Source organism: Pituophis catenifer, unplaced genomic scaffold, assembly GCF_029215685.1.
Source record: "Pituophis catenifer annectens isolate HBS135680 unplaced genomic scaffold, rPitCat1.0.hap2 SCAF_2, whole genome shotgun sequence".
Taxonomy (NCBI): Eukaryota; Metazoa; Chordata; class Lepidosauria; order Squamata; family Colubridae; genus Pituophis; species Pituophis catenifer.
The window spans coordinates 226,395,264-226,408,026 of record NW_027256882.1 but is presented as its reverse complement, the minus strand read 5'-3'; the positions used below and the strand labels follow the sequence as shown (position 1 = coordinate 226,408,026).

The 12,763-nt window shown below is 37.1% G+C and overlaps 1 protein-coding gene across 1 annotated transcript in view; it reads left to right on the top strand.

The window, feature by feature from the left end:
* Positions 1-8,129, top strand: part of DOCK8 (dedicator of cytokinesis 8) — a 94,938-nt gene extending 86,809 nt beyond the window's left edge. Inside the window, exons 43-48 of the mRNA XM_070938629.1 lie at positions 1,900-1,989; positions 2,766-3,002; positions 4,210-4,353; positions 4,777-4,883; positions 5,361-5,531; positions 7,076-8,129. Coding sequence (XP_070794730.1) covers positions 1,900-1,989; positions 2,766-3,002; positions 4,210-4,353; positions 4,777-4,883; positions 5,361-5,531; positions 7,076-7,133 — 807 coding nt within the window. The 3' untranslated portion in view covers positions 7,134-8,129. The remainder of the gene's footprint in view (positions 1-1,899; positions 1,990-2,765; positions 3,003-4,209; positions 4,354-4,776; positions 4,884-5,360; positions 5,532-7,075) is intronic.
* Positions 8,130-12,763: the final 4,634 nt, after the last annotated feature.

Here is a 12,763-nt window from a genome sequence, read left to right as displayed (position 1 = left end):
ACTTTATGTTAATCAACAGTAACATTTTAGAAACCACAGTTGATATTCATATAAACTTTCCCCCCTTCTCCTAAAAGTTCGAGTTAGCTAAATATCATGCTGTTAATAATCTCTAGTTTATACTGTATAAATACCATTCTATACAAATAATATAAGGTATTACTTGCATCTTAAAATATAATTAAACAATATAAAAGACCCATATGTTAGGAAGAACCACTGTTTTAAAAAATCTGCACAGCTACTTTTTCTAATTCTTTCCTTCTATAAAAAAACATTTTCCTGTCATAAATAATTGACTTGTTCTGAGCTGAATATATTCTAGGATAATATAATGGCCAAAGCTAAGGCTTTTTAAGGAGAATCCTGCTATCCTATTGTTAGAAATTCTATATATAGACCTACAGAGCAAACAGTGCACAGTCCTCATGTGTTTTTCTGCTTAACTGGGACAGGAAACAGGAAACTTTATTCAGAGAGAAGACATAGAGTAGAGTATACCATAGATACAACTACAAATTTATGAATACTGCCATCTACTGGTTGAAAAATGTATACCTCTACAGAATACTGCTGTAGTTGTACAAAATACATGAACACTGTATTCCAACACCTGTCATACAATACATGATGATAAAATATAAGATGACAAGGAGCTTGAATTCATTGGATAGATTGGGTGACCTTTAGAAGCTGCAACCTGAGCATTAGAACAACAGTTTTGCTTTTTTTCTTCTCTCTCCACAAACCAATGAAGAAGTATTGCTCAAGGTGGGAAGAGATCTTGCTGTGATATTGGCAGCAGTTTTTGTTCATATTATTGTGAACTAATAATTGACTCACTAGGGTAGAATGAGGACTTTTCACTTGTGTAATTACTTTGCATGAGTTGAGACCTTTGATAAGATTTGTGAGGTGCTGGCTATGGCTCAGGAGGCATGAGGGGTTGCTTTCCAAGAAAAATTGTGGCCAAACTCACTTGCTAAATGCGTGGAATGTGATGGGTGAGCCTTTGGCCATAATCAGGAGCATGATTAGACATGCAGGTGTTTAATCATGATGCAATAAAATGTACTCTGCTATTTCTGCTATTTTCTGGATATACTGTAGTCCACCACACCAACTCCTTGGATGCATTTAATCTTTTGTCCTTTTATTGCTTTGAGTATGTTGGTTCTCATTATAGCTTGGGTAGCCTTTTTTTTTTCTTCTTTTAAACCTATTGTCAAACCACCTAAACACTTAAATAATTAAACATAAATAAGTACAAGATCACAAGGGGGTTAAAATCAGCATATTATATGTGGTGCAGCCAATGAATGACCACCTTGTTTCCACAGACTCCCCAGCCTGATGAAAAAAGCATGTTTGAGAACTTTTCAGAAAGCTATAAGGATTGGGACTAGCATCACTTCAGGGGGATGAATAGCAATAGCAACAGCACAGATTTATATACTGCTTCATAATGCTTTACAGTCCTCTCTAAGTGTCAGCATATTGTCCCTCATTTTACCAATCTCTGAAGGATGAAAGGTTGAGTCAACCTTGACCCGGTGAGAATCGAACTGTTGAACTGCTGACAGCTGGCAGTCAGCAGAAGTAGACTGCAATATTGCATTCTAACTATTGTGCCACCACGGCTCTCTGAACTTCCAGAGGAGAAATGCTACAGCAGAAAAGGTTCATCTCCTAGATATCATCCTGCCTCTCTATTGGATATGATGGGATGTGTTCAGGTAATCGGAGAGTGGTGGTCCCTCAAATAGTCTGGCCCCATGTCATGTAGGACTTTAAAAGTCAAAAATAGTACCTTAAATTGCACTTCATCTTATCACGTGACTTATTTCGTAGACGTGTGTGTACGTATTACCTATATTCATGAGTTTGTTTCCTTCTCAGGGATTTTATGGTCAATGCTTTGGAGAAGATCGCATTGTTGTGATCAAAGACTCTATTCCTGTCGAAAAGAAGAAGTTAGATCCCAGAAAGGTATGGTAACACTACTTCTAACTTTACAGTTAAAAATCTTTTATTTTGCCGTTAAAAGCTCCTAAAGTCTGAACCTAAATTAAGACAACAAGTTTGTCCAAATGAAAAGGGAGCAGAGTCTGGGAAGGCACCAGCATAGTCTTGCAGGATCCAGATGCCTCTGGTGAACATTCCAGGATCGTATGGCAGAAAGAGACTGGAGTTCAGTCTTGCAAGTGGTCTTCAAGATCCAGTCTTGCACGGTGGGGGCTGGATTGCTAATGAATGTCAACTAAATAAGAATAGGATCCAGAGCAAGTACAACAAATACCTTCTCTTTTCCATGTGTGACTCTCTTTAGCTTAGGCTTGATAATAATTAACCTACAAGGCCCTACTTGTTAAGGCATCGCATTGGAAATCAGGAGACTGTGAGTTGTAGTCCCAACTTGGGCATGAAGCCAAGTGAGTTATCTTGGGCCATTGTTCTCTCTCTCTCTCTGCCTAGGAAGCAGACAAGGGCAAACTATTTCTGAAAAACCTTGCTAAAAAATAAACAAGGACAACTCCAGGCAGTAATCAGGAGGCAATAGTGAGGTGAAGACCCCAAATAATAATAATTACATCCTGTGACAATACCTTCAGCAACATCAAACAACATCTGCCTGTCTCAGATCCTTGGGAAGGAGTCCAAAGATAGATAAAAATCTCAAATCCAGTCTAAATATCTAGCTCACTGTGTGATGAATCATAATAATAATTAACACATAAGACTTACCCACTTTACCTTCTCCCCAGGCCTATATACAAATTACTTTTGTGGAACCATACTTTGATGACTATGAGATGAAAGACAGAGTAACCCCCTTTGAGAAAAACTTTGATCTTCGACGATTTATGTACACCACCCCTTTTACTCAGGATGGACGTCCACGAGGAGAACTGAGTGAACAATATAAGAGGAAGACCATTTTGACCACAATGCATGCTTTTCCTTACATCAAAACTAGAATCAACGTAATTCAAAAGGAGGAGGTAATGCATGTATCTTAAGGAGGAACAGTGAATCTGTAGCTTCAGGGCAGTATTAGGCTTTTCAGTCACCTTTTCTCTACTTTTGGAGTTATCTCTGATCACAATTGCTGAAGATACAATTTTCAGTCAATTTAAGACCAGTAAAAACTATTAAAACTACAAACTCTTTTAACTTAATGGGGCTCCCCTTGAGGAGCACCCGGAGGCTCCAACTGGCGCAGAGTGCGGCCGCGCGGGTGGTAATGGGAGCGACATGGCGTTCCCATGTAACACCTCTCCTGCGCGAGCTGCACTGGCTCCCGGTGGTCTTCCGGGTGCGCTTCAAGGTTTTGGTTACCACCTTTAAAGCGCTCCATGGCTTAGGACCCGGGTACTTGCGGGACCGCCTACTACCACCAATAGCCTCCCACCGGCCGGTACGCTCCCATAGAGAGGGGCTCCTCCGGGTGCCGTCAGCCAAACAATGCCGACTGGCGGCCCCCAGGGGGAGAGCCTTCTCTGTGGGGGCACCTACTATCTGGAACGAGCTCCCCCCAGAGATACGGAGGATCCCGGATCTGCGCACCTTCCGCCGCGCCTTAAAGACCTTACTATTTCACCAGGCCGGCCTGGCCTAATTTTCCCCCTCTTTTATAAAAGATTTTTAAATTTTAAATATCTTTTAGTATTTATATATTCAATTTTAAATTGGTTTTAAAAGTTTGGGGTTTTAAATTTGTCGGGGCCAAAATTATTTAATTTGATTTTATTCTATTTTTTAAATTTTGTATTGTATGTGTTTTTATTGTCTGGCTGTGCACCGCCCTGAGTCCTTCGGGAGTAGGGCGGTATAGAAATCTAATAAATAATAATAATAAATAAATAATAATAATAACTTCATGGTGTAGAGGCTACAATACCTAGACTGCAAAAACGCAGTCTAGGATCCCTAAATAGCAAAAGAGAGATATAAAAAATGCAGGGTCACTATTGCCATTTACTAAGTAATTTTGATGCTTTGCAGACAAGATATTCTAGTCAAGTCCTTAAAAAGGTATTAGAGATAACACAGAGTAAATCTCTCAAATTCTTGGGGGAACCCCCCCCGACTCCAGTGTACATGTGTGATATGATGACCTTCCCCACTCTGTAGCCCTATGCTTGTCTTCCAGACTTTTATTTTATAATGTCTGTATTTTCTTTATGAATGGGCTATCTTTGATTTCAGTATGTGTTGATGCCAATTGAAGTAGCAATTGAAGACATGCAAAAGAAAACCCTTGAGCTAGCAGTTGCCACCAACCAAGTGCCTCCAGATGCCAAAATGCTTCAGATGGTCCTTCAAGGTTCTGTAGGAGCTACTGTTAACCAGGTACATAAGGATAAATAATAACATACCTATACTTTGCAGAGTACTGTTTTTTTTGTTCAGCCATACTGGCATATTGGGAAAACAACGACGAAAATGTCATAACTATGTGTGCACATACCCATTCTGGAAATAAACGTAGGTTTTTCATTGTTGCTGACATCACCCAATGATTCCTGAGGATCTACCAGCTGTATAATCTATTGGCATTCACTTTCTGATCTAGGTTATCAGTTTTACAATTTTGCTACCATTAAGTAGATTCCTGATGCTGACTTTCTTTTTATTTTGGCCCATTCTATTGCACCTGGAATTCCCTTAAAGTTCATTGCCCGATTTTTGTTCTTCTACTGGGTGTTACATGCTAATATTTCTATAGATAACAAAATGTACTTCCCTAATACAGTAAAATGTTATTTTAATAAGGGACCACTAGAGGTAGCCCAAGTGTTTCTGGCGGAGATTCCAGATGATCCAAAATTTTACCGACATCACAACAAGCTGAGATTATGTTTCAAAGAGTTTATAATGAGGTAAGTAAATAGGACAGAAAAATTAGTTAATCTTGTAATTACCCTGAGTTGGTCTGTACTAGCAGATCTGGGTGTGAGAGGGCTTCCTAATGAGGGCTAATCATTCAATCCAATGAACCTCCTAGGCTTATTGTTATGGAGATGAAATGAAGAAATAACCCCATATTGGTGGCCTTAAGCTTCTACAGAAAAGGTGGGAGAGCATACAGCTAACATGTAAAAAGTCACAGGATCTCCACTGCATTATGGAATAATCATTGATAAATAATATTTCTACATTTATAGAAGGAAAACTAATAATGAGATTGCCTCTGATTGTGACATAAGAAGTAGGTTACTTCTTAATATTCATCTTTCCCCATCCTACTTTTTCAGAATGAGGTCACTAATATACATATCCTGGCCAAGGGTTTGTTATTACTACACATGGCTTAAGTGTAACCCATGTAATGTTTTTTTCCATTATTTGGGCAACAGGTGTGGAGAAGCACTGGAAAAAAACCGGCACCTGATTACCCCTGAGCAAAAAGAATATCATAAGGAACTGAAAAAGAACTATGAGAAATTGGAGAACAGCCTCAGACCAATGATTAGGAGGAAAATCCCAGAGCTATATAAACCTCTTGTGAAATTTAACAGTATTTCAAGGTATTAAAACTATATTGTATTTCAGATGCTGAGTGCATCAAAAATGTGTTACACGAGAGTGAGGAGCATCCGGTCAGGATCAAGTCATCAGAATTGTTTTATAGTGTCTTAATAAAATTAGATTTGCACAATAAACTGAAATAATTCTTATGCAGAAAAGAAACTAACCTGTTCCTGATTTAAGTTACAATTGCTACACGGAGAATATATCCTGTCTCCATCCAAGCCAAAATGTATCTTTGGGATACAGCCAATATAATTCAACTATTTCTAAATTGAAAAGAAGTTGTGCTTTTAAAGAATTAGCCTAGATTAAAAAATGCAAAAAGCCAAAACCTATTGTTGTTTTCTCCAAATTAATTTTTTGCCTGGTTTGTGTTTCTATTTTTACATTTCTATAGAGGCAAAATCCTCTGGATTTTGAGGATATAAATTTTATACTCTAGCCATTTAAATGCTACATTATATGAACATAGTATTCAATATTTGAATAGATCATGTCTTTTCTTCCAGTTCTTTCTATATAAGATGGTGCACTATATAAATACATTACAGTAATATATAGCTATGTAATCAGTCATATAATATTAAAACAAGGTGTATATTAAATAATAAGTACTTCTCAGAAATATATTAATTCTGCTTCAAGGGAATAGCATATTTTTTCTCCATCTATTGACACCAAGGAAGAAAGACTTTATATGCAGTCTGAATATTCTTTTTTTTTAAAAGTTTTATTGTTTTATTACTACACATTATGACAAACACATCACACACAACATATAAATATATCCTCTTTTTAACAAATGTTTCTTCATAGTCTGCTTTCCACTGTGACTTCCCCCCCATGTCTCTCATATTGTTTCATTTTCTTCATTGTCCCCTTTTGATTGATTGATTACAGTGTATTTTCTAATCCTAATAGCCTTAATTTTATACATTTCTATATATTTGTTTCAGATGCCTGAAAAACCCATAAATGCTTAACTTTTTCCCCCTTAAAACAATTAGCTAAGATATATATATATATATATATATATATATGTAGGTCTTTGGTTATTCGGGTCTTCTCCCACGTAAAATTGGAAGTGTCTTGGCGACGTTTCGACGAAGTCTCATTCGTCATCTTCAGGCTGGTGTTCTCGGCTTCGTGCTTCCAGGAGCAATGTTGCTCCTGGAAGCACGAACATTGCTCCTGGAAGCACGAAGCCGAGAACACCAGCCTGAAGATGACGAATGAGACTTCGTCGAAACGTCGCCAAGACACTTCCAATTTTACGTGGGAGAAGACCCGAATAACCAAAGACCTACATACAAACACCCGCGAAAACCTGAGAAAACATATATATATATATATATATATATTTGTTACGTACATATTTTACATTTTATCTTCTCCCCTATTTGTGTTGTTCCTTATTTCTGCTCTTGAGCCATTCATACCATTAGTTTGAATATTCTTTGATTGTCTTTTTAAAATCTCTCTCTTCACACATTTCCATTTTCACATTTTAAAATTATTTTATAATTGTTATTCATTTCAGAGATTCTTTCAAGAATTCTAGTATAAGAAAGTATGAACTGCCCACGCAGAACTCTTAAGAAGAATAGTCTTATAAAAACAAGCAATCCTTCGGCAACAGAATCAAATGAAGGAAGATACTGGCTGGTGTGCCATGTAGGAAGCTCTTCTCACAATTCCTGATGGCCACATTTTGTCAATAACATGACCAGCAATCGCTACATATGAGTCAAAATGGCCATTGGTTGCAAGAGGGCAGATTGCTGGGATTTTTTTCAGTTTAATATTTGTACCTTCAAAGAAAATATTCCTGCATTTTCTCCAAAGATATAAAGGCCAGTTAACAGATGTTGCACTGTCTTCCCTCTTTGTATGTTTGAATATCTGTGAAGACTACTTTGTGGATTTTTGATCACAGCAGTCCTATGAAAATGTCCAGAATTATTATAAAAAGCATTTAACTTAATCATAGATGACATTCAAATTATATAGACAGATTTTCCGGGGAGTGCAAATATCAACAGTAACAAAGTTTAATCAAACAAGATTTAGCTCAAGTAAAATCTGATTTAGTTTAACAGGTAAATTATGAATATGTACAATTCCAATTTGTTGCATGAAATCAACAATCTTAAATGCTTGACAGGTAGCATTGCAATGGGCCTGTTAAGCAATTATGTCATAGAACCTGAGGTTTTATTTTATCAAAAAGGATAAAAAAAACAAGTTTAATAAACTTGGGGTAATAGGATTTGATAACAATGGAGAGCCCATCTTAATTACATTTTTTCGTACTGTTATAGCTACGTTATTATATACATAACAGTTTTATGTACATAACAATGTGAACTCACAGTTACCAGTTCTTTAGCTGGTGCTGGTCTTCATATACATTGAGTTACTATTACTACTACTACTACTATTATTATTATTATAAAACTAGTAGTGGATTTATTATAATTTTAGAAATATGAAGTGCTTCTTGATAATCGCATATTTCTGAATATTTGGTAAAAATATTTTTTTCTGTTACATACCTGTGTATATGTATATAGTGTTGTCAAATGTCCAAGTCTTTGAGGGCAACTAAATATTTTGGCACTTTTATACTTTAAGATCTAAAATCAGTATATACATTTTTTTAAATGAAATAAAATATTATTTTAGTACGAAAAATCATTGTCTGGTTTTTTATTCAAATACGGTGGCACTATCCTCTTTAATCTTCCAAACTCCATATTTGAAAAAGAAGACAGTGGAATAAGACTTTGACAAATGTCATCTACTCTAAGCAACATATGTTCATTAGCAGTAAGAAGCTATATATACATAGCAGTGCTAGACCTTACTTTGCTGTATGTATGGACCTGGCACTGGTGCTCTTGTTTGGTGCAGGTAGTTCTTGATTTAAGACATTCATTTAGCAACTATTTGAAGTTGTAACAGTGCTGGAAGAGTCTATGACAATTCGCCGTGGCCAACTCACCATGGCCAACTTGCCACAGCCAACTCTCTGTGGGACAACTCCCTATGGCCAACTCATGGTGGGACAACTCACTGTGGGACAAAAGTTACATTAATATCAAAGAAATGGTGGAATTGAATCATTAAAGAAAGGATGAAAAAAGAGGGAGAGATTGAAATGTGAATGACAAAAATTTAAATAATTTTTTTATTTATTTTAAATAATGAAATTGAATAGTTAAATTGTCCTGTGGCGAGTTGTCCTGTGGCGAATTGGTCATGGTGAGTTGTCCCGCAGCGAGTTGGCTGTGATAAGTTGGCCTTGATGAATTAGCCGTGGCGAGTTGGCCATGGTGAGTTAGCCCTGGTGCTGGAAACAGTGACTTAAGTCCTTGCACTTATAATCATTGCAGCATCCTCACTGTCACATGTTCACAATTTGGGTGTTTGGCAACCGGCATGTATTTACAATGGTTGCACGGTCCTGTGGTCACATGATCACCATTTGTGTCCTTCCCAACCAGCTTCTGACAAGCAAAGTCCTTGGGAGAAACTGGATTTGTTTAATTAATGTATGATTCACTAAAAGAGCACAGCAAAAAAGGTTACAAAATTGGGCACAGTCACATGATGACTCTTTTAAGAACCACATCACTTAGCAACAAAAAGTTCTGGTCCCAATTATCACAAGTTAATGCATTTTTTTTCCAGATCAACTAAATGTGAGCATGGAATGGGTCTACATCTGAACAGCACTTTAGGACAATGGACAGGGTAATCAATCTGTTCCTGGTTTCCATGGTTTCATTAAACTCCGGATTCCATGTTCGCCAATATGCAATTCTCTTTACTGTAGCATTAGATCTCAGAATTGCTGATTGGGCATCAGTATTCAGCTAGCTTATTCTTCTGTTACAAATTGCTCTCTTTAACTTGAAATGACAGTAGCTGAATTGAACTAAAAAAAAAGCAAGTAGCCTTATTTACTACTATTCAAAATAATACATGAAAGGTCCACAGAAGCTTCTTTAAAGTGGCACTCTACATTAATCATGTTGTATTGTCAGTTGGGTAAAGCAAATAGTGAGATCATTTCCTAAAAACTAATAATTTAAGAGCCTTGGCATGTATCAGCAAACTGCCTTTTTTTTTAAAGCACTCTCCCTTGAAGTATTTTGGAATATCTTCAAGAATACAAAATCAACACGGAATGGAGAAAGGGACCTAACACATTCCATTTGTTCACTCCTGTGTTCAGCTTTGCCATTTGTTTGTTTTTTATAAATAGCTGTGGAAAGTCTCGAGGCAGAGAAAAAAGAAAGTCAACCACTTACCTGCCTTAACTAGCCTGTGTTATATTAAAATACACATACAGTGTAATGAGCCAGTGGGACAGATTCTTCACATGACATCTGACACACTTGAATCGGGTTGCAACTTTTTAAATTTTAACTTCTATGAGCTGTTTTATATCATCATATTTGATTTGTACGCTGCCCAGAGTTTTTCTACGAGGGAGACGGGTGGTTTCCAATTTCAATAAATAAAAATAAATGTGTACATTCTTAAGTTGATAAAAATATTAGCAATTGTTGGATCGTGCCTTTATTAGCACTAAGTGAGACTTTACAGCCTACAAAGTCTTCTATATAACTTTCGTTGAGCCTGTTGTCTACAAACAGAAGCAGCTGGCTGACCTTATTTGAGTTCAGAAGATAAGCAGGGTTAAGTCGTTTAAGACATGGATGGGTCTCTAAACTGGCTAGAAGGAGACTTATATAAAGGCATATAAAAAGGCATTTTCTGGTTGCAGTTTCTATTTTCCCCTTGGTCCAATCCTAACTCTGATTTTTATATTGGTAAAATTTTGCTTTTTGTAAAGTTAATGTTTGTGCCAATTAGTACAACCAGCAGGTGTCATTAGATATGGGCAAGAACCACTTATTTATTTCAAAAATTATTTCTTTCTGTTAATAAATGTTACAGTTGAGTGGTGATGCTCAGGCTACCTCTTCTGTAATCCTAACACCATTGCTAATTCCTTAATAGAAAACATCTGGGAAAGATGCAAATAGCAGATGTCAAAAGACAGGTTAAGGCAGAGTACCATCAAAAATGGGAAAGGAACATTCATTTAGCAGATAGCAGATAAATTGGGTCTCATAGGTGACAAGATGTATGGCACAAATATCTCCCACTAGAGTTTTAGGTGTTTTTACTAACTGAATAACTGAAATGTTGTGCCTTTCCAGTCCCTATTCTTGTTTTTAAAAAGAAAAACTCTTACCAAAGGTGGACAACAATGGAAACTTATGACCTATGGACTTCAACTCCCATAATTCAACCTATGAACTTCAACTCTCAGAGTTCAACTCCCAGAATTCCCAAGCCACTCTGCTGCCTCAGGAATTCTGGGAGTTGAAGTCTATAAGCCATAAAGTTGCCATAGTTGCCCATCCCTGCTATAGAGTGATAGTATCAGTAGCAAGGCTGTAGATTTCACACACCATGTTCTTCTGGCCTTCCAGATTTGCAATTAAGTCTTATAGTTATTGGGAAGATACATAATTAGATTTTTGTCTTCTATTCATTTATGTCTGCTTTGAGATTTCCTGGATAAGTCCTTGCAATTTTCTTGCCAAGGTTTTTCAGAAATTGCTTGCCATTGCCTTCTTCTTGGGACTGGGAGAAAGTGATTGGCCTAATTACCCAACTAGCTTTGTGCCTAAGGTGGGACTAAAACTCACAGTCTCCTGGTTACTACCCTGATGCTTAATCACTATACCAAGCTTACTCTCTCATTGTTATTTGCCACTTAGCTCTGTGGGGTATTTTTATGGGTCATACTTTTGATATTTATTCTTTTTGCCCTTGAGGACTGTTGAGTAAAATAGGAATGGAAATGAGATGGAGTACAAGCCATTTCAAATTTGGCCCAACTCAAAGTTGCAAGATGAAATGGAGGACTCTGAAGAAGAATCAAATAGAGCGAAGGAAGCTGTTTTGATATAACCCCAGAAAGACACACACCCCTGCTGGTTCAAGAATCTACCCTCTGGAATAAGATACCCTTTGAGATCTGTGTGGCTCTCTGCCTAAAGCCATTCCAGAAGGCCTTGAAGACATGTTTAGTCTTGTCAGATAAGTTTTTGCAAATGTTCTGAGTTCCATTTCGGTTATTTATAGTTTATTGTGTTCTTCTTTATTTCTGTTTGATAATGTGAGTCACCCAGAGTAATTTTGAGTCAAGCACTTAACATCTAACAACAGAAATAAATAAGCAAGCTTTTATGCCAACTACTATCTGTCTCCACCTGATTCTGAGGGCATCATTATCAAATCTGCACCAAGGCAAAATGCCACTGGAGTAATTATTTGCAACATTGGCTAGCAGGCCTTTCAAATGCAAGAGATTTCCCAGGGGGGGAAAGAGTTAAACCATCAAGCTATGAGCCAGAAGCCGTTTAAAAACCACCATAGTTGTGGTTTAGTTCACCAACATGCTAAGCTGAAACCAAACAGATTGCTGTATACTTTAATATGTTGTATGAAATGGACCTCTATCATCTTTCAGCTCCTAGAATACCTTTCCCAGTTAAGCTAAAACTAGACAAACCACATTATAACTTTGTGCATGGCTTCTCAAACTGCAGGTCACAACCATTCTCCAGGGAAGTTTTTTTTTAATAGGCAAAATGAGTACTGTTAAATCTCAGGCCTACTTTGCTTGGGCAACTTGCAGTGATTTGCACAAAGTAGAGCAAAACCTGGAGGAAGTTTTGAGAGAGGATTAGAAGAGAGACGGTAGGTTTAACCACTTGTCAAAACTCTTTATCATCTCATTCTCTCTTATCTCTCTATGATGTCTGTCTGTCTGTCTGTCTGTCTGTCTGTCCATCTATCCATCTATCTATCTATCTATCTATCTATCTATCTATCTATCTATCCATCATCTATCATTATTTATCATCTTTCTCCTTACCAATCAATCATAGATCCATCCAAACTATAAAATGGTATGATTGTGTATTAAAAGCCACATCCTCTGGGGGTATCAAGCTCCATGCACCAATTGCTAAGTGCTGTCCAGAACCTGCATTGTGATAAAGTAGCATAATCTGCCTTTGAATGTTTCGTGAACAAATGTACATGCTAGTGAAGTTCAGTATTTTTAGCCACTATTTTATGATATTAGCCTAAACTGGGAGGTAAATGAAATGTTAAGCCTCAGTCAAGAAAATGTGAT